Here is a 22,924-nt window from a genome sequence, read left to right as displayed (position 1 = left end):
AGGTCACGTTCAGGATGACATTGTTTAAGTTCATCAAACGCATTTTTGTCATGATGAGGAGCACAGCCAGTGGAATGAGAGCACGTATAGCATCATCATAACGACCTTCCTGTGCTAGATTGATAGAACGAGTAATGTTTCTTTTCTTTGTAGAGTTGTTTTGAAAATACGAGGAACTGCATCATTTCTTGCTTCCCTCCATAAATTGACAAGTTGACTTTCTTGCCAGCGATCTAAACGAGAAGACAATAAAGATGAAACAACATGTCTCTGTTTCCTTCCACCCAAAGGGGGTGTTCTAAGGATGCACTTTGCAAAGATATACAATCTCGCAAAGCCCGAAGTCCATCCGAATATCCATGCTCGAGTTCAATAGCCAGTACTTGGGCAAGTAACAATCTTACAGATCGAGGAACATGAGCGAGAGCCACCGCGATCGGAATGCCAAGACTATATCTGACATACTACCAGAAATAAGTGCACCAGAAGCGGTCTTTTATATACTAATGTTTTATAACTAGCTCTGAATGCATGGTATCTATAAATTTTAGACTCTAATATATTGGAATGATTTTCAGAAACTATTAAATGTTGACACATCCAAAACATTCGATGCTATTAATGCTGATCCATAGCTAGTGATAAATATACAAAATGAGCCAGAACCCCCTTGTATGTGACAAATGTCTTTGAAAAAAATTGTACCTATAACTACATATGTAAGATCCACTACTGCTGCTGAACTACTACTGTACCGGTATCAATAAAGGTATAACATATTGATATTGATAAATCAATGTTATCAAGTCACTGTTCAGGAAAGCATGCGACTCTCAGCCAAACCCAATTCGAATGTTGGAATGTTGATCTGTTGCCACGTAGACATATGATGGATGCTCAGCAAAGGAAACAAAATTCCACACGGGATTCAAGGAATAGTCATGCTGTAGCTTGTTTTCATTTTTTCAGAAAGGAGTAATGATAATCGATTAAGAAAAGTACTTGTTAGTTTGCTGACCCCACCACTGCAAGCGAACACAAGAGGTGTAAATGGTGCTTGCTTGTTCCACTCTTCGTATCCATTCCTCGTATTTCCTCTTTTTCTTGAGCTCGTGTTTCTGCAACACGATGCTAAACTGGTTGTGGTGTAAACTCAAACATCAAAGTAAGCATCAGTGTCAGTAGAGCTAGTCGTCTGAGATAAAACTTGTCCTTTTAACTTATAACTTATAAATGTCATTGATAAATCACAAAGGGACACAAAGGTCAGGAAACCTAGTCAAGGCAACAAGCTGGAAACATGGCGTTCATATGCAACTATATTCATATCTCAAAGCTTACAAAGTTTTCTACAACACCACATATCAAACCATACAGGTACATAAAAAAGAAACTGCTATCAAGTCATATGTCAGACAATACACAATTCAGAAGCGCGCAACCAGAAATCCTGTAACATGTCACTCCACTTATGCATTGGAAGATGCTGCTTATGTGACATTGTAACGTTGCAACAGCACATCATGACAAGAATCACACACTCGAACAGGTTTGGCAGATGATGGCAAAGGCATTGTGTTGTCAGAGCAAGAGGAGCAAAAAACACCACCACAATTTCGGCAATGATGCTGAAATATAGAGTAAATGCCGTTAACATCAATCTATTATTCTAGTTACAAGAAAAGACCCAGAAAATAGTTTACATACTTTTCTTCGTGCTACAGAAAACGGTTTCTTGCATTGCTGACAATCAGTGATGCTCCTGTCATCTGCCCATTGATAATCCTAAAGATATCATACGGTAAAATAGTGAAAAGCTAGAAAGACTTTCCCCACACCTTCATAGTGTCTGTTACTTGTTTTAGGTCACTGACTTGCATTCTTGATCTAACATGGAATAACAAACATTATCACTAACTTACACACAAATTACAGATCCATTTACTGGCGAAGATGATCACCCATCTCAACAAGAGCCTACAAAATGCAGTACATGTTAATCAGCAAGCTAATTGCCACAAAACAAACGCTTAATAACACTCACAGTTTCCTGCTCGTGACATACAGTTTGTAATTCTGTGTACTCCTGGTGCAGCTTGTCGTACTCCTTTTACATGAAATAACAGTCATTACAAAGTACAGCAGTTACACAGTTAATTAAAAACCTGCTGCAGTTTTGTTTTGGCTTCAAGTTGAGATTGAAGCTTAACTCCCTTGTCATGCTCTTTCTGGAAATTGACCTACCATAAATATGACTCTTAGCACAGCAGCAAACAATACAAAGACATCATACAACCTGCAGCTTGTCTATCCATTCCTTTCGAGTAGTCAGCTCTGTTTCTAGTTCTGATCTAGAAAACTATTGAGTCATAAAAATGACAAACCTTGTCAGAGAAATGAAAATTTACTTTTTCAATTCTACAGCAGTCATTTGCTGGCTAACATTAGAAAGAGTCTCTTCCAATGATAAACGATTAGATTCAGACTCTGTATAACTAAAAAACAAAACAAGAGAGACACTAAAACACTTCTCCACAATACACAATATAATCACCTAATAAGTTACATCCATCATTTTTTCTACCTTTATTTAGCCTACAAATTTCTGATTTAAACTAGTACCTACAAAAAAATACGTGGAGTACTACAAACAAATCATGAAGGAAAGGGCTATGCTCAAATTATCAGCTTTGGCTGTATAAGAATCAGTATGACAGGCTCTACAGAAGTTGAATTCAGCAGAGTAGTAAGACAGTACAGTGACAAGCATCAGGAATCAGAATCAGAAGTCACATTCATAAACCCTCTGTTTGAGCATATGTAATCTATACGTAATACGATGTTGCATTGGCTCACCATTATAAAGCTGACTGATTCATGTTTCATGTAGCCTAGTAGGGGACATTTAATAGGTGTAATAGATTTAGTAGGGGTAATAGAATCTTAGCTGAGAAGTGTAATTTGCACTCGGTAAAATAGAAAATAGAGTAGAGTGTGTCTAGCTCTATAATTCCAACTCCTACAATAATTATTTTGAAATCAGTGGCAACCCATGTAACACAGTCACCAACCTCGCACTCAGTTGCTCTGCTTGATTGCTCAGACGACTTACAGTCTCTTCCAGGTTTTGCATCTTTTCTTCATTACTCCTACTTGTAACCTGTGAAGCCTAGAAGAAAATCAACACACAGACAGACAAACTAACCACTCTATGATGCTGAATAGCACAAAGATTTGACATCAATTCAAAGAGGATGTACAGGTTTAACAAAGTTTGCTTTCACTCATCAAGTGTTAAAAATGACATACACAGAAACAACTACACAGGTCACCAATATATTTTGTGAACACATCAATTTGTGTTCATGATACTAATCAACACCAAATAATGTGCCATCCATTTGTTCTACTTCTAGGCAGGCATATCATTCTATACACTCTTCTGCTTGTGTGTCTACTGTACATCAAAAGGCAAGAAATACAATTGTATATAATTATGTCACAAACAACCAACACCTCAAACCAAAAATCAATCAATTAAATTTGCCATAATTTTCTGTAAATTGCATTCCACACAAAACTTAAAATCAATCCTATGAGTTCTGCTTCACAGAACATACCAGGACTGTCTTCACAATATCAAAGTCAGCTGGACTGATTAGTGCAGTACAAATTGAAAAGCCCAACATAAGTTCCAGACAAATAACATTATAAACAGTTTAAAAACAAAGGCAACAGCCATAAAATAATAGTTACATGTCATCAAGTTTCAACTGCTTAACCAAAGTATTCTCTTCATTTGCATTTTTAAAGGGGAACTCCCATGAAAATAGAAGTAACGTTCTCACGATAGTACTAAGTGGCCTGATTCTATTGGTACCTTTCTTTCTTAATAGAACTCTTTCTGAACGGAGAAATTGAGCTTCCAACGTGGGGGCGTAACCTTATGGTAGTCGCCATTTTGAGATGAAGACGTACGAATATCTTACCGATTGCACATGTGTTGTCATCAGAGTATATGGCGTAGCTTCCGTACAGTTTTGAGCCCGAATGTGATGACGCTGAGAGCAGTTCGAGTTCGGGAAACTCTCATGAAATTGATTTGGACACAGGGGACGAAATCCCCGAGCGCTTGGTCAACTCGAACTGGTGCACATGCGGTCAGTGTGTTGTCATGCCCACTGCCTTTGCTGCCAAGAGTTTGACGCGCTAAGTTAGAGACTCTGTGGTTTACAGTGTGTGGTAGAACACGCAACTTTTGAGCTTGTCTGCCTCAACTACGACGTTCTGCACACTGCTGTGTCCGTAGTGGTAGATGTCACTGAAGATTCCTTCACAGAACCTCTGAATCACAGGTTTCTTGACACAAGTGCGTACGGTATTGCCATTTTGTTTATTGTCTTTCACTTTACAGGCTTTTGAGGTCGACAGCATACAGGCAGTTCACACATTGGGCTCCTACGAAACTGGGCAGGCGTGCTAAAATGGTCATACCATCATGTGTAGTTTTGCTATTAGAAGACCTTTCCCAGAAGAAGGCGAAGTGTACGTGGGGTTTAGGGAGCATCATGATTAGACATGATTTTGACAATAATGCTTGTAACTACCTAATTCTAAGAATCCGTGTCAACTAATGTCCCATCTTATACATGCTATAGCGTTTATATGCCATAGTTGTATGTTTCCTTGAGTGGTCTTTCACAGGTGGCAATGTTGGCTGGTAAAATCACTGGAGGTTGTCTGGCTTTGTGTTTTCAAAGAGGTTGTGGATTCAGCTGTCGTTTATTTAAAACTGCTTTAAGGATTCCTTGCAGATAGCCGTAGCTCTTTGATTCAGTGATGGGCTTTGCAACCCAGATCTTGGTAGGTTTGGGAAAAACCATCTTGTATCTCACTTCTCCACTGCTAGTGGTAGCTTGCCTTCTTCCTGTGTTGTGGTTATGATCAAGTGCAGCCAGCTGTGTTCTTGCAAGCATCCCCTTGTAGCTGAAATGTTGCCTCTTAGGACAATATTTAGTGAGAAGAGCATGGTAAACTTCCAAATTATCAGTGTGGCTGAAGTCTGTTAGCTTGTCAAGGTCTTTCAAAAGCTTCTTGTTTAGGACTACCGACTTCAGTGCATCATGTGCAAGAGAACATTTCTTTAACCACTGCTTTCGTTGGCTCTCTTCAAGTGACAATTCGTTGTGTTCACACTTGCCAAAAGATGTAGCATTCTCCCATGAATGGACATTGATTGTATGGTAAATAATAGAAATCCATTTCTCTCTTAGATTTTCAGCCTGTCTATTACATGATTTTGATGACCACCACAAGTGATTTGCCACAGATCTTATCCATGGAAGAAGGTTACTACAGCCCTTTGCCTTACCCAGTTGGGTTAACTTTTTGATTTGAAACGTGCCAAACATCATACTGATGATCTATATCAGGGAACTGCTTTTTCATGACAGACGTTATCTGCAGGTGTCTATCAGGAGCAATTTGAGCCACAGTTAATCCTTTAGTTACTAGCTCATTGACTGATCGTAGAAACCCCTCTTTTTCCATCCCAACAGAATTGGAAACTTCGCTGACCTGCACCAACTGAAAATCAACAATAAGCCCTGTATCTTGCTCCACTAGAGTATATGTACAATATTTAGCGGAATATCCAGGGCTGTCACATCGTCCATCTCCCAGTAGGTGTAAAGGGTTGTCTTTGAAGTTTTCTAGTATAGATTCCTGGTGACTTTTCCACGTTTCGTTAACCACAGGACACAGGTATTCATCTTGCAATCGATAAAATGATGATTCCGAGATGAATTGCAATTTTATGATTTGAGCAAAGTGGCTGAATTTGCTGAATGTTCCTCCTGACAACAGAATCCATGCTGCGGTTATAAGATTTCCGGCAGGTAGACCAGCAACAAGTGGTTGGGACTGCCAGTTTACATTATGCCCTTTTGAGCACTCCATTTTTACTACTAACATTGTTCCACTTGTTGATTCTGATTGGCTGACTACAGAAGAGCCACATGTTGGGCAGAATCGGAACAGTTCACTCAAGGAATTTCTGAAAACAATGAATTTTTGGTCCTCTTGACCACCCATTTCGATATCCGAATCTTGTGAAGTACAAGATGTGTCAAAGACGCAGTATTTCTCTGTTTCACTGTCTGTATTAGGAGAATATGCCTCTTCATCAGACTCTGTGGACTGACAACTGTCAGTTACTGGTGTTACTAACCATGGGGCAATTTGTGGTGGCTGAAGTTGACTAGAATGCATGTCCTCGGGAATTGGTGAAGATTTTCTCACACAGTATGAATGTTCCTTTGTTTCAGCCAGGTCTCTAAGATCATATTGCGTTGAAGCATCACAAAATTCACGTGCTTTGGTTCCAGGAGAATTCTTTTCTTTGTCGATTTCTTGGTGGTGCTCATAATCATCATCAGAGTCAGGCACTCTAGCAACCTTAGCATGTTGTTTCATTACTTCAGTAAGGGCCTACATCAACAGGGTCTGCTCTAAGTGACAGGTTGATTGAAACAGACAGTAAATAGTAACCTGATTGTGTCTTCGTTTCTGTCCTGTTGATCGTTGTTTCGTTTGGAGGTGAAAGTGAAAATTGTTGGGACAGCATCTGGCTTGAGGTGAATTCGTGGTTTTGTTCCCAGTAATTCTGCTTGCAAATCTCGTTGAAAACAGTCCGGTTTGAAGTGTTCACTGCAGACCAAGCTACTACGTCTAACAGGAGGATTCTGTAATCGAAGCTTTGTCAGCCATTGTTTCAGCAGAGGCTTGTTCCTAAGAGGTAAGTGATGAAAGCGCACACCACGTTTGCGATCTCCGTCCTTGTTGTTGCAACCGAACGCAATACAGTAAACCATTCTTTGTAATGTAATGGACAACTCACAAGTCAACGGCAGTAAACTAGCTGCAATATTACTTCTACGTAGTGAAATTATAGTCTCTACTTGCACATTACAACATGCCCTATTCAGTCAGCGTGACCGTATCAGGTCGTTTTCAGTCACGGCATTTGTTCCGCCTAGTCAACCTTGTACGCGTATGGCCTGAGGTAATAGTAAATGACATTACCACGCATCGTAGACGGCTCACACCCAAGGACGTTCTTAGTGAGCATCCAAGATACTGTGTTATTAGATGCTACATCCTTTCAAATTCTGACTGACCCTCAATATATCCTCGCTACACAGAGCAACATACGCGAGTAAGATATTGCTACGTCATCATTTCAAAATGGCGACTGCCATAAGGTTACGCCCCCATGTTCGAAGCTCAATTTCTCCATTCAGAAAGAGTTGTATTAAGAAAGAAAGGTACCAATAGAGTCAGGGCACTTAGTACTATCATGAGAACAATACTTGTAATTTCATGGTAGTTCCCCTTTAATTAAACAAATCCAACAACTATTTCCATCAAACTTTTCAAAGCGACCACTGCTATTCTTACTTGATTTGAAATCACAGTAGAAATCAATTCTTGCAATTCAGTTATTTGAATAAGTTTGAACATTCAAAAGTTACAAACACAGCTTGTAACTAGCACAGTACCACTGAAAAATTGAGAAACAAGACCTTTAAGTACAGCTCCATCAACTATTAAACAATTGAGCCTTAAAACTCGACGATGTGGCCAGAAGAGTACTGATGGCTGAATGAAAACACTTATAAACCAATACTGAAAATAGTTTGCACGACAATAGTAAGCAGACAATCTTCCTTGACGATGTTGCAGCAAAAAAAGACTAGAGCACACTAGACACAGTCCACGAACAGTAACCAAGGGCTTCATGTAAACGAGAGCAAGAGTGGCCACAGGCCCAAGGATTTACAGACCAAGGGATGGAAGACACCGCCAACTGCTGTTACATGACTTTCACGATGGTTGTCTTTGTCCTACTCTCTTGCCTCTGCACCAACACCAGCATGGTGTGCCGCTTGAACAAGATATAGCGGCTGCAGAGACTTTCTCACTGTAATGTCAAAGCATGTTGATCGTCCTTGATCAAAATCAGGGTGAAATATATCACCTGGCCTTGTGGAGCTGCCACTTCCGCAACATTGTTCTTTCCTGCAGTTAAAGTTATCAGCCCGAAGAGCATGAAACAATAAATCAGCAAGAGCATCATGTATTCAAATTCTTAAATTTGCTGTGGCCACATCACCCAAATGGTCACCAAACTGATCAAGAGACAAGCACATCTCTTAAAACCAGCATTGGATGGGGAATACAAACAATAATGCAAAGATAGTATAAACTCCTTGGGAGGCATGGCGAGGCCCAAATTGCAATTAGAAGTTGCCCGCACCATGATCCCGTGTGTTGAGCAGATATGGAGTTGACTCGAGCACGATCACGTAGACTAACTGTGTCTTTCAAGTCATGCCATATTTGTGTGTGTGTGTGTGTGTGTGTGTGTGTGTGTGTGTGTGTGTGTGTGTGTGTGTGTGTGTGTGTGTGTGTGTGTGTGTGTGTGTGTGTGTGTGTGTGTGTGTGTGTGGATTTTGTTGTGCAACCTCCGCGTTGGTAATCCCCGGATACTGGGTTAAGGCCCTGCTAATGGCACAACGTGGGTCAATTGGGTTGGCGTCCCAATCTGTTCCGTGTTCATTTCGTGATAAACAGAACACAGCAGCCTTCAAAACCAAGCTCACTACAAAGTCTAAATCGTGTGCCTTTCTTCACGAAAAAGGCAAGACTAGACTGGCTTGTTGGAATGTTCAATCTGTGGGTTCTCTTAGTTCTCAAAGCTTCAAGCTTCGTCAAATTGTTAGAACAATGTTTCACAAACGTATTGACTTGCTGGCTCTCTCTGAGTGACGCTGGCGGGGTCATGGCACTACTTCAATGCAGTCTTACACCATTCTTCACTCGGGATCTGACTCTTCACATTCTGGTGGAGTTGCCATTGTTTTATCTCCCCGTGCTCGAGTAGCTTGGGAAGCAGCTGGAAGTATTTTCAAGCCCATCAATGAGAGAATTATGTATATCCGTTTGAAATCACATCTCTCCTACATCACAGTTTTTCTACCTATGCTCTGATTAATCCTATCACCTCAACAACTGAAGCCAATCAACCGTCTGAGGATTTCTACAACGAATTGCATTCTGCAATGGCAACCATTCCAGTAACAGACACGGTCACTATTCTAGGGGATTTCAATGCTCGAATAGAAACAGACACCAACACTTGGCATACAGTTCTTGGTCCTCATGGGGTAGGTGAAGTTAATGGAAACGGCAAACGGTGGTTGGATCTTTGTGTCACCAACGAACTTCTTATTACCAACACCTGGTTTCGGCACAAGTTACAACATCAGTATACTTGGCATAGCAATGGTGACCGTTCCAACTCTGGTCATGTCACAGACTATATACTAGTTAGTGCCAAGCATTGTTCTTCCGTTATGGACACGCGTGTTTACGGGGGAGCTTATCATCAATCAGACCATGAGCTCGTCATCTCCACCTTTCGATTCAAGATTAAAACAAAGCGTCGTCAGTATCATCATCCTCCTCCTTGACAGACCAAGTTTTTACCATCGGACAAAATATTAGCCTTTCGTGCATCTCTCGCAGATGCTTATGTCAGCCACCATGCTACCCCTAGCCCATGTTCACCTTGTATTGAGGATGAGTGGGCCTCCTTCAAGTCAGCCATCCAGGAAGCCAGTGGCAACCTACCACCCTTGCCAAAGAAGGAGGCTGATTGGATCACAGAAGAAGTGAGAAAACCTCTCCAGGAAGAAGAAAGAAGCGTGGCTACACCTACGGAACATATCTAGTATTGATGATCAGCAACATCCAAATGCCTTGGCAGAGTATCGCAGACTGAGAAGTTTAACCAAGGTGGCTGCTGACAAAGCAAGGAATGCCTAGTGGAGTGCTAGAGCAGTAGAAGCTGAAAAGAAAGCAAACATGTTACAGCAACTAGGTTGTGGTGGGAGCGTAGTCAAAGAGCTCAGGCTACTTAAGAAACAGGCATCCAAGCCTTCATCATCCAACATCCTAGCAAAGAATAGATCCATTCTTTCAAGTGACATCGACAAGCTTCAATGTTGGGCAGAACACTTTGCAGAAGTGTGTAATTGTTGCTCATCAAGCTGCCAGTTGGATACCGATGCACTACCCGACATCATTGCTGCCACACCATCTTACACAGAACTATTCCCAGATGATGAAAACTTGTCCCAGCCCATATCTGAAGATGAGATTCAAGTAGCTATCGCACAGCTCAGAGATGGTAAGGCTCCAGGAGATGACGGCATATCTGCTGAGTTGCTGAAGTTGGCAGGAGACGAAACCATCTGCTGGCTCACTTCACTGTTCAATTTCATCTGGAGCAGCGAGAGTATCCCCTCAGATTGGTTAAACCACCTCATTGTCCCTCTTCACAAAAAGGGAAGTCGTTCCAAGTGCGACAACTATAGAGGCATTGCCCTCTTGAGCATCCCCAGCAAGATTTTTACTCGTTTTATATTAAACAGGATCAAACCCAGAGCGGACCGCCCTCTTGCGTGAGAACCAGTGTGGCTTCCGCAAGGGCAGAGGGTGCACCGACCAACTCTTTTCTCTCAGAGTGTTGATGGAAAAAGCCAGGGAGTACCATCGTCCTTTATACATCTGTTTTGTAGACCTTCGTAAGGCCTACGATTCAATCAATAGAGCAGCTCTCTGGTCTGTTCTTCAGTGTTGTTACCACTTGCCATCTACGCTGCTCAAAATCACTGAAGCATTGCAGAGTAACACTTCTGCCGCTGTAAGGACCTATGGTAAAATCTCAGATCATTTCTCTGTTTCTAGTGGTGTCAAACAGGGTTGTGTACTTGCTCCAACCTTACTCAACCTCTACTTTGACTCTGTGATTCGACTTGTCATTACTGATCGCCGACCAGATGTAGGTGTGTGCTTGTCATATCTTCTGGATGCTGACCTGGTAGGAAACAGGAAGAAGCTTACATAGAGGTGTAGTGTCAGACCTTGAATATGCTGATGATATGGCATTGATATCTGATTCTTATGAAAGTCTATTCTCTTTGCTGAAATCTCTGGATTCGTCTTGCCATCACATGGGGCTTACCATCAATTACAAGAAGATCAAGCTTCTAGCTGTCCTACCTGGAGCTGATGCCCATTCTCTATCTCCCATTTCTTTGCATCCTGATTGTGATCCAATTGAGGTGGTACCATCCTTTCAGTACCTTGGAAGTTATCTTTCTAATAATTGCTCCAAAAATGTTGAAATATCAACACGAATAACCAAAGCATCTCAGTCATATGGGTCACTTAACCGCATCCTTTGGCACCAGAGGAAGATCAAGTCTAGTACCAAGCTGAACATCTTTGTCTCTGTAGTTCTTTCCACCATTTTATATGGTTTGGAAACAGCAGTACTTCTGGAGCCGCAGATACATCGCTTACAGAGCTTTGTCATGAGAAGCCTCCGCTCCATCATTGGAGTGTCCCTATGGGACGGCAAGAGAGACACCTCCATCAGAAAGATAGCCAACCTACAAAATCTCCACCATGCTGACAGAGACGTCTTCGGTTATTGGGTCACATCTTGCGCATGGATGAGTGTCGTCTACCAAGGAAGCTTTTGATGTGTGCATCACCCCAAGGTAGACGTTCAGTCAGAGGCCAGAGAATGAGATGGAACGATTTGGTACTTAGGAATTTAAGGAATTGCAATCTTGATGGGGTTTGGAGGATACTAGCAGAAGATAGGAATGAGTGGAGGAATCAGATCTGGGCTACCACACAGGAAGTAAATTTCAAGAAGGAAGAACAAGAGAAACACAGCAAGGAAGAGCAGAAACGTCGCCGCGAAGCAAGGCAAACGACATCAGAGTTTGCTCTACACTGCCGCTTTGATGGTTGTAGCTTTACTGCTGTAAATCATGCCGGCCTTGTAAACCACCAGAGACAGAAACATGGTCAATCCCTGACTAGTCAACGTCAGTACTGTCATCAAACATTCTGCCAACAAGGCTTCCACAACCACAAACGTTTCTGCTGTCAGAGAACATCCACTCCTCCGATATAGCCTATGGTGACATTGGCCTGCATCGTTCCTCATTGGAATGAACGCAGTGTGAAGTGAAGCGTGCATGTGTGTGTGTGTGTGTGTGTGTGTGTGTGTGTGTGTGTGTGTGTGTGTGTGTGTGTGTGTGTGTGTGTGTGTGTGTGTGTGTGTGTGTGTACACTGGTGGGCCTATTTATTAGACTTCAGGAACTCAATCTAAGACAAGGCTAAAATGTCTATTCCCCAATATTGACTACATAGGAATGCGTGACCAATAAACTACCAGTGTGTCTTGCAACCTGCCCAGATCCCCAAATTGTTATTCGAAGATAATTACTACCGCTTAATTAAGTACAGACTCAACAACTACAGAGGGTAGCAATGGAAACAACTAACTCACTAAACAAGCACAAACTACTATTTGCAAAAATACAATCTATCAAATTAGTCATTTTCACCCCATAAATCCTTAAGATATAATTTCTTGTTATGTCATTAATTTATCAATTCACATGCACAATGTAAATATTTAAGTTAAATACATCATACCACTCCAACTGATAGCAAAATATAGATTTGGTTTGAGATTGCACAAAACATATCACTTATAAACAACTACATGTATATTAGCAGTGCCAACACATCAAACCTACCTGCAATTTCTGGTGCATTCCTAAGTTGAGTGACTTGACATCTTCTAACTGTTTTCTTAAGGCAATAATGGTATCTTGTTTTTCATGAATGTCTTTCTCCAACAGTTTCATTGCTACCTGCCACGTGCAAGCTGGTTTACACAAACAAAATGACCCACATGTTTGCAACACACTTCACACTCCTGCCGCATGTTTGATTGAAGTGCAGCATCTTTCTCAGCTTCCTAAAGAAGAAAGTTACAACTTGTAGACCAAATTGCAACACTTCCTTCATACTTCTCTTGCTCTTGTTTCTGCTTCCAGTTGTTTCTGTGCCTGCAGAAACAATTCATTCAATCCTTCTCTGTCAATTGTAACAAAGCCATGATTGTGTGTTAGAAAGACCTACTGTACAACTATAACAACTACCTTGACTGTTGATATGTCTCTCTTTCTGTTGTAATATCACACAATGCATTCTGTAATAGCAAATATACAATCTCAATCTCCATCACAAAAGCCTGACCAAAACAAACTTCAATTTGTTTTCGATGACTCTCTGTTGTCATGTCTCTTTCAGATTGTAACTGATCACGATGGACTTGCAATGATGTAACATCTGCCTGCATGTCAGCAAGCTAATACAGTCAAGACATGAATAATTACCACCAAACCCAAAGCAATTAATGGAAGTCAGCTTTGGACATAGAACAAGTCTGATGTAATCAAATAAGTGTTGGGTGAAACACGCAGTACAAACAATCTGCAGCTTACGACATGGGATTGCTGCTGTTGATTGACATGGTAAGAAAAAGAAACTAAAGTCTATGTCATCATTATTGGAATCTTCAAATGAAGTCATTAAGTACGTGATATCTGTTCTTGGAAGCTCTATGAAATCATAATTTTTAGTCCCATGAATTAATTAAGGAAATACAGAATTAGTGTAGAGTGTCAGTTGCAGTGACTCATCACAGAAAATCCATAGGTCAATAGGAGACGCAGTTAGCAGCTCCAATTCAGGGAAAGATAGAGAGAACATGCAGTTGCAGAATGGCTTCAGGACAGAAAATATAGAAATGAAAGTATAAAGTTCAGATAAGCAAAATGTCAAACTGCAAAATCCCAAAGCTATCAAGCAGATACATACTAACATATTACCTCACATAGAAGGGCATGCCATTATAATGCAAGGGTTACCAGACTATACCTTTATACAGTACCTCGAGGTATAAGGGTATGTCCTTATGGGGGCAATGAAGTAACTGCAACATCCATTGCCCACACATAGATCCTCTGATCCAACACAAACTACATATTCATATAACTCAAACACTGTACTAAATTTGCTGTTGCACCAGTTTCCTACTGCAAGTCTATACCTACGTATGTATGATCAATCTCATCATTAATTTCTGCTTCATCATCTTCACCAGATTCACTCTCATCATCATCCATAATCCTACATGGCAATGTGTCTTGCAATTAATGATCAGATTCTTCTAAAACACCTCACAATGTACTGTGTAGGTCTTCCAGTCTTCTTCTTGGTGAAAGTCCACATTCCATAAACCTTTTATGAGATGATCAATGACATCATTGAAGTTTCAAGGCTACCTCACTTATATAGGTGTGCCCTTGCAGTTGCAGGATGTCTTGGTCAACCTTTCTGCTAACCCTCGGTTTACAAATGGCATGTCCTACTATGTGAGGTAATTAATAAAATTAATTAAACCCAAATTATAACTAGAAATAACTCAATGTTAAGAAACGCACCTCAGAGACCAATTTGGCATTTACTCTTTCAGTAGCCTCTAGTTTCTTCTGCATATTAGAAAGTGATACCCTTCAAAACATGAATTTTTACCTGTAACTGCACATATACACACTGTATAAAAACTTACTTCAACTTGCTATTAAGTTCTTCAAGATATGCTTTTTGATCCAGCAGCATTCTGTAGTTTGGATCCTCCGGCATGTCAAACATTGCCCTGACATACAAATTATATTACTAATTACCTATAGCAACTCCTGCCGCATTGATTCACCGAGCATCAGCCTCAGACTCAACAGGTCTTTCTAAATAATTTCCATCTTTAAGATACAAACTGAAGTCAATGACACTAACCTAAAAACAATGACTAGAATAGAAATTAAGAGATTGACATTACTGCTGATAACAAAACATGCCTGTTTATCTAGATCTTCTCCTTTCAAACACAGATTACAGTCAATTACATTAAGCCCAACCAGCATACCAGCAATAACAGAACCCTCTTCTACAGCCATCATTGCAAATGGTTCATACCATTCACTACACAAATAGTTGAAACAGTGTTGAAAATACAGCTAGATCAATTGTACACCAATCTAAAGTACATATACAGTAGCCTCAAAGTTCCAGACCGTCTTCCAAAAGAAATGGGAGACGGTCTGGATCAACTTCTGATCAAACCGAGTTTGGAAGTGATCCGAGTCAGCCAATCAGCAAGCTGCTGCCACTAAAGTGGCGGCCAATGAACGTCAAAAGTTCTGTAATGACATTCACGGCTTCTGGCAAAGGCATTGACAATAATTGTGTGTAAAGACAGCTCGTAATTGATTGCATGAACGTGCGCGTCTTTCGTGATGTAAAACTGCACTGGACTGTGCCTTTGAAACAACGCCAAGGCTCTCGAAATTGATTCAATGCATCCCGAACAGCGGACCGCTGCAGATTTGCCACCATCGCGATTGATTACCACCCATCTTGTTTGAACACACCTCTAAATGTAGTAATCGATCTTCTATTGTCACATGGGTGGCATAGCGCTATTATCTAAAGAGGTGTTTTTGACTCTTACAACCCTTCCATTTCTCTTAAGTAACTACGTCTACTTCCAAACTCGGTTTGATCGTAAGTTGATCCAGACCGTTTCCCATTTTCTTTTGGGAGACGGTCTGGAACTTCGAGGCTAATATACAGTAGCTTCACAGAAAGATAAACAAACAAATAGACAAGGGCACGCACACACACCAAAGGAAGGGACCAGAGGAAAAGGAGTAAATAGAAAATGAGTCAAAGATGCAAAGGAAGAAACTAGACAGACAGACAAGACAAATAGATGGGAGAAACAGACAAAGGACGAATAGAAGAATGGACAAAAGAGACCAGGTAGAAGAGTGGATGGACAAATAGACAGACACACATATAAAACTCTAGTATCAGTATTTTACAATACTTGACATATCAGACAGTCCCATGAAAAATAGTAAAAACGCCCTAATGTATGCTTAAAGTTTGTTCTCAATAGTGTACCTTTGACCAACAGGCAGAGAGACAGGCAGACAGACAGACAGACTGTAGGGGAGCTTTTTAATGCTACTTGTTATTTGTGTAATTGTAATTGTAGTTGTGACACTTGTTGTTCATTAGCTGTTACTTTAGTTTCACCTGTATTAGCTTTGATGTATAAAATATATGAAAATTTGACAGACAGACAGACAGACAGACAGACAGACAGATCTGAGCCATCAGGATGGCGGTACAAACATTTTAAAATTCTGACCGAATCTGAGGAGATGGCAGATCTTCTACACAATGCTTGCACTGCTATTGCCCAAGGGATTATACCCAGAGAAGCAATCAAGTTGTTATCATCATCTCGCCTGATTGCTCTACAAAAGTCCAATGGAGATGTTCGGCCAATAGCAATAGAGGAAACACTACGTCAGTTGACAGCAAAAACCTATCTGATTACAGAAAAGCATACATTTGCTGATTTCTTTAGCCCCTTCAACATGGCGCATCAAATAAATGTGGGTCTGAGGTTCTTGCACACCATGTTCAGTTACTTCTAAAATCAAATCCTGAATGGATGTTGCTCAAAACTAATGTCAAGAATGCATTCAATTCTTTGGATAGAGTTCAGCTATTGAAAGAGGTGTCAACAACAATTCCAGACATTTACCATCATGTCCAACAAATGTATCTTGACGTCAGTTCCCTGATTTTCATTCAAGAGAACAAGCTAATTGTTCTTAACTCACAACAGGGCGTTCATCAAGGAGATCTTTTGGATCCAGCTTTGTTTTCAACAACAATACATCCAACTCTGTTAGAGATTCAAAAGGAGAACCCTAAGATCCGAATATTGGCTTACCTTGATGATGTCTTCCTCTTGGGACCACCATTGAAAGTCGTCACAGCCCTGGAAAGTCTTCGAGCTCAGTTTTGCACAGTCCACTTGGAAATAGCAAACTCAAAATGCGAGATCTACTGCTCTACCACAGTGCCCAATGAGATCAGTTCATTGATCTCCATCATGGTCAAATCAGATGGCACCTTAGCTTAGGTGTTCCAGTAGGAACAAATCAGTTTATGCAGAATTCATGGTCTGCATCAGAGCAGTCTGGATCTTACCTTTGTGAAAACTTAACAAAGCTAGACAACATTCAGAGTGCAATGCTCTTACTTCATTGCTGTCATGTACCCAGGATCAATCATTTGGCTCGTTCTGTTCCTCCACACCTTTCCAGTCAGCTGCTAAAATTAATGATTTCCAGTCATGATCAACATTCACTGCCCTAATAGGTTGTGATTCTTTGGATGATATTTTGTGGAACCAGGTAACCTTGCCAATCAAATTTGGTAGATTCAGTTTGCCTCTGGTCAGCTTGATCGCACCATCAGCTTTCCTGGCTTCTTAGGTACATTCATTGAATGTGTTCGCAAACCATTTTCCAGAATTAAAGCCAGCAGTAGATGAAATCATATCAGCGTCACAACCAGCAAGTTCTATTTCTCACATTCTCCAGTCAATCTTGCCAGAATCTCAATCTTGTTAGTAGATGTGTTGTCGTCACCAAGAAAACTTCAGCATAAGCTAACAATGGAAAGAAACAAGGCAGAAGCAACTAAATGGCTGGAAAATGCTACCACTCTCAGAGATGAAGCAAGATTTCGATCTGTGCAAGGTAAAGACGCAGGTTCTTGGTTATCTGCAATACCAGCATCAAGAGAGTTCGTACTCAGCTCATGCAAACTTTGTTTGGCGGCTCTCTTGAGGCTTGGTCTTCCTTTACCATACAGTGACAACATTCAGATTTGCAACTGTGGTAAATCCATGACTGACACTAGCAGTTATCGTCAGATCACTTACAAGACAGGGGGAGAACCAGTTTAGACACATAATTGCATCATGTCTGTGTGGTCTGACTGTCTAAGTCATCTCAAAATCCACCATCGCAAAAGAACCAAAGGACAGATACTCCACTTCTGACAGTCGTCCTGACATCTCAGTTTTTGACACAGGGGCTGGCTCTAATGTACAGCTCGATATTGCAATGGCACACCCCTGGAGTTTTAACATATTTCCAACTTCTGCCACCACTGATGGGGCTGCAGCCTGTCGATGCGAGGAACGGAAGAAGGCTCGTTATGCCAAAGAAACATACCTGGAAGTATGTCAGCTCAAGTAGTCTCATTGGTTATGGAGCACTTCAGTCGATGAAGAAAGCAGGCTGAAGCCTACCTTGATCAACTGTCAAAGAGATCCACGGATGAATGTGGAAAACCGGACAGAGCAAACTTTAAAGACCACTGGAGAAAGAGAATGGTCATCCAGCTTCAGAAAAACAATGCAAGAGTGCTCCTGCGGAAGACATCCAGCTTGATACAGGCATTCCCAAGCAACATCTCTGACTTATAAGCTAGTTTTTGTTGAACAGGGACCCTTTACTTACATACTTTGCGTGTTGTTAGCAGTTGGACAATGTGAACTGTACTTAAGGCCTGTCCACGCTAGACCAGAATGTATCGCAATCCTGCTGATTGCAATCTGATCGGGATAGCGATCGTCCTCACTGCACTTTGAAAACGATACCTCCGCCTAATTTTGATATCACGTGACTGATGACCAATGCATACATGTGGCTTCTTTGCTTGTGGAAAGTGCTGATACAGCGACGTCAGGTGAGCGAGAACAAAGACGAGCGAGGAGTGCTAGATGTTCCGACTACACGCGTAGCATATGTGAAGGTAACACCCACTATCTCTAATTGGATTCAACCGATCGTGATCGGATCGCGATTGAAACCATCTCGCGATGTGGATCGGACGGATCAAGATCCAATCGCGATCGAGTTGCAAGTGTGGACAGCGTTGCGTTTGGATCGCGATCAGATCTCGATCCAGTTGCCAGTGTGGACAGGCCTTGCTTGCTATTGTATCTAACTTCATTTATGGAAATATACTACCATTGACAGCCGGATCTCGATCCAGTTGCCAGTGTGGACAGGCCTTGCTTGCTATTGTATCTAACTTCATTTATGAAAATATACTACCATTGACAGACAGACAGACAGACAGACAGACAGATTATTATATTTGAACTCTACTAATAACAATCGCTAACTTTACGTATGCATACAATAATAGTCAATGAACAAAATGTTGAACGTCTTTATCATATAGAAAGTCATCAAAATTGCACTTAGACAACTTTGACAACTTTCTAAAAAATCACACAAGAGTTGCAAGACCGTACAACTACAGACAGTTGCTTTCTCCATCTATCTCTAAAGTCTGTTTCGCTGCTCTCCCATTTGCATATTTTGACATTTTTGAGATCTTATCAAGATAGTCTTCAGCCATAGGGCCCCAAAAGCCAAGTGTTCAAAAACCAGTGAATACATGTTGTATCAGATCCTGCTATAGACTGCTGTTGACCATATTTAGCCATTTTGCGTTTTTCTCTCAACTCAGCTGCATAACCTGATATTTTGGCAGCTGATTGCACAATGTCACAAGAATGTGGATGAGCAAGTGAAATGTCCAGGTCTTTTGTCAAGTGTCCAGTGGGATCATATGTTGTTATATCCAGCCTGTTCTCAGAGTCAGTATACCTATTTCTTGGCTCAACTTGATGAGAAATATTTAACTCGTCTAAACATTTAGCCCAAGTTGACACGATTGTATTGTGTTGCCATACTGGGCCACCGCCAAACTTGCAGGTCAATAGATGATAACCATGTTCATCAAGGCTTCTACCACACTCACACTTGGTAACAATCTGGGAATATGGTAAAGGAATACCAAGTCTCAAAATGCTACCACACGAAATTCTGAGGAGTTTAGAACAACTTTTGGTGCTACACAGACAGACAGACAGACAGACAGACAGACAGACAGACAGACAGACAGACAGACAGACAGATATCGAGCTGGACATATCTCTTGCCCACCCGTGGAATGAGGACATCATCTTACAAGCCTCTAAGGTGGATGAAGCCGCTGCTGCCAAAAGAGAGTCACAAAAGACGGAAAAATACAGCAAAGAGATTGATGCTATGGGAAATGCATCCAATTGCATCCCTCTGGTTTTTTTTAGCATTATGGCCGCTGGGGATGGAAGGCCCACCAATTTCTACATCATCTGTCCCTATTATCTGTAGATGAAGATGGACACCCAAACAGTGGCAAGTTCAAGACATACTGGAGACGCTGCTGTCCGTTAGCCTCCAGAGATGCAACGCACAAGTGCTCTCAAGAAAACTACGTAGACTTTCTTTTAGCAAGAACAGTTTTACTGCTTATAGCGTACAGTTAACTAATCGTCCTACGTAGTAAGCGGCCGTAAGGGTCGCCGGACATTGTTGTAGCATGTTCTCCTTTTCCTTGCTGGAACCATTTAGAATGTAATAGTGTTGAAATTTTAAATATATGTATTGACAGACAGACAGACAGTTGCTTTTGCTTAGATGGTGTGTAAAATAGTTCAATGTTTGAAAATATATGTATTACCAGACAGACAGACAGACAGACAGACAGACAGACAGGCAGATTGTTTTATTTAAACGCTTACTCTACCCATAACAAGCGCTAACTTATGCAAAACAATAAGTCAATGGACAAAATATTGAAAGTCTCTATCATATTTAAAGTCATCGAAGTTGCCTTTAGACAACTTTGACAACTTCTTAAAAATCACTCGAGAGTTGCAAGACTGTACAACTACAAACAGTTGATTCCTCCATCTATCTTGAAAGTTTGCTTCATTGTTCCTCTCATGTTCATCTTTTGACTTCTCGCAGACGTTATTTTCATTCATAGAGCCCCAAAAGCCGAAGTGCTCGAAAACCAGTGAGATACATGGTGTGGTGGACTCTGATAAGGATTGCTGTTGACCATATTTTGTCATCTTTCACTGTTCTCGCATCTCCCCCGCGTAGCTTGATTCTTGGCAGCTGATTGTAGGGTGTCGCAAAAATGTGGGTAAGCCATTGAAATATCCAAGTCTGTTGTGGAATATTCAGTGGAATGGTATGTTGCTATATCCAGTCGGTTCTGTTTCTAGGCTCAACTTGATGAGGAATGTTTGATTCATCTAAACATTTAGCCCAAGTTGAGACGACTGTATTATGTTGCCAGACTGGGCCCCCGCCAAACTTGCAGGTTACTAGATGGTAACCATCTTCATCACAAGACTTGCGGCACAGTCACACTTGGTAACAATCTGAGAAAAAGGCAAAGGAATGCCAAGTCTCAAGAATGCTGCCAACCAAAATTCTGAAGATTTAATAACAAATTTTGGTGCTGAAGGGATAGCTTAAAGCCATGAACCAGCTCCACGTCCCTGACATGACCTTATCCTTGCAGCATGCTTGACAGAAGATGTCTGCATAATACATGTTGCCGCGTTCTCTTCAGCGATATCAGAGCTTAGGCAATTTTGGAGTTTTACTGGATTTGTAATGAGTCCAGACAAAGTCTGAGGTGTTAGGGCCTCTCCATCCGATCCTACAGTGGCAGGAAGGCTTGCAACTGCCTCACAAAGATGTTGATAGAAAGGAAGTGGACTAGCATAGTTGATTAGATTGTCACTCTAGATGGGAATATTTGAAAAATTTTGCATAATGAATTACACCATGATCCCACAAAGGCAGAAGTGGAGATGTGCATCAAGGTTGTAATGCCAAAACCTCCCAATTTGAGCTTAAGAGATGCTTGCTTCCATGCCAACTCATCAAGTGTGCTCAACTCCAGTATTGACGCGAATGTGTCTCTTGATAGTTGGTCATGAATATGAGAAGCTTGATTTAGAACGAGGGAGCACACATTTTGCTAAATAATTCAGTGTAAAAACACGACAGTACCAAAGTAGAAGAAGTGCACTCTGAGGATCATTCAAGGTGAGCAATTGAGAACAGAGAACTTTGCCTGCAGCTGCTGTCTTGTTACCATACTGACGCGATTAATACCCCCAAGCCTCGAGTAAAGTCCCATCCCCACCTTTGGTCCAAGTCCTAAGATTTTCACACCTTTTTGTTCTTTAATTGGTGCTAATTAGCGCTTTCTATATAGACTAGCTTCTTTAATTGCCTATGCATTTGGCAACTGTTCTAAGCAGCTATGCCCAAGAGATATCGTAGCTTCACTGTTGAATACAAAATCAGAGTTGTTGAATGGCATCAAGGCAATGGCTTGGTGATGTCAAAAACCGCCAACCAATTTAGCATTGACAGGAAGTGTGTGTTGGGATGGCTTGTCAGGTGGTTAATTACTTGTCAATTGATTAAGTTAATTACTTCCGCCAATTAACACCGCCAGGTGTCAGGTTTTGAGTAAAGTCCCATCCCCTAGTTTACCTTTGATGCTAGCCAACCATGGGGGTGGGGTATTAATCGCGTCAGTACGGTACATCTAGACTGGACGCACGAATCATTGACAGGAACTGCAAGGATTTCAACAGCAGAAGTTACTACAGGAACTGAGTAGCTGATTATATTACTCTCTTTGACTGGTGGCAAATATATTTCACACTTTCGATCACAAATCGTCAGGTTGATGGATCGGAGTTCGTTTCTCAGCTCATTTAGAACAGACTCATACTGTTGACTGTAGCCGACAACAAAATGTCACCCAAGTAAGCCAAAATAGCAAGGTCACTGTGCTTCATTTGAAGCCTGTAGGATAACTGGGTATATAGACAAAGCGAATGGAAAAGGACCCAAGGAACCCCTTGGTGTACCCTTCTTCTGATGGGATAACTGACACAGATTTACAATTGAAGTACAGCAATGGACTACTGATGCCATACATTTGTTGGACATGAGCATGGACTTCAGGAAAGTGAGTTGCCACCTCATTCAAAAGTTGTTGTCTTGAGACACAATTGAAGGCGTTGGAAATATCTGTTTTAAGAACTCCAAATTCTGGATCCGACTACAGTAGCATTTGAATGTGGTGGACAAGTATTTCTGATCCTCCTGGTGCTAG

General features: G+C 41.2%; 2 protein-coding genes across 2 annotated transcripts; both read right to left on the bottom strand.

The window, feature by feature from the left end:
* Positions 1-1,306: 1,306 nt before the first annotated feature.
* LOC134184755 (RUN and FYVE domain-containing protein 2-like) lies at positions 1,307-15,394 on the bottom strand. Its single transcript, XM_062652499.1, has 19 exons — positions 15,309-15,394; positions 14,857-14,980; positions 14,715-14,794; positions 14,571-14,657; positions 14,443-14,512; positions 13,203-13,304; positions 13,096-13,145; positions 12,964-13,030; positions 12,861-12,911; positions 12,688-12,804; positions 3,072-3,169; positions 2,409-2,495; positions 2,297-2,351; positions 2,166-2,240; positions 2,045-2,107; positions 1,946-1,977; positions 1,839-1,887; positions 1,708-1,785; positions 1,307-1,628 (listed from the first exon to the last, which is right to left on the bottom strand). Exons 1-19 carry the CDS (start codon positions 15,392-15,394, stop codon positions 1,491-1,493), a joined length of 1,509 nt encoding a protein of 502 aa, XP_062508483.1. The 3' UTR covers positions 1,307-1,490.
* LOC134183995 (uncharacterized) lies at positions 4,755-5,836 on the bottom strand. Its single transcript, XM_062651594.1, has one exon. It carries the CDS (start codon positions 5,412-5,414, stop codon positions 4,755-4,757), a length of 660 nt encoding a protein of 219 aa, XP_062507578.1. The 5' UTR covers positions 5,415-5,836.
* Positions 15,395-22,924: the final 7,530 nt, after the last annotated feature.

The sequence above is a fragment of the Corticium candelabrum genome, chromosome 9 (genome assembly GCF_963422355.1).
Source record: "Corticium candelabrum chromosome 9, ooCorCand1.1, whole genome shotgun sequence".
NCBI lineage: Eukaryota > Metazoa > Porifera > Homoscleromorpha > Homosclerophorida > Plakinidae > Corticium > Corticium candelabrum.
This window is presented reverse-complemented; position numbering and strand designations above follow the sequence as displayed.

Excerpts from the sequence above, each read along its gene's own strand:
- LOC134183995 (XM_062651594.1), bottom strand. The coding sequence starts at position 5,414 with ATGATGTTTGGCACGTTTCAAATCAAAAAGTTAACCCAACTGGGTAAG.
- LOC134184755 (XM_062652499.1), bottom strand. The coding sequence starts at position 15,394 with ATGGTGGCAAATCTGCAGCGGTCCGCTGTTCGGGATGCATTGAATCAA. Across the intron at positions 14,981-15,308 it reads TGTTTCAAAGGCACAGTCCA|TGAATGGTATGAACCATTTG; the intron begins GTGCAGTTTTAC and ends CTATTTGTGTAG. Across the intron at positions 13,031-13,095 it reads GAGACATATCAACAGTCAAG|AGAAGGATTGAATGAATTGT; the intron begins GTAGTTGTTATA and ends TACAATTGACAG.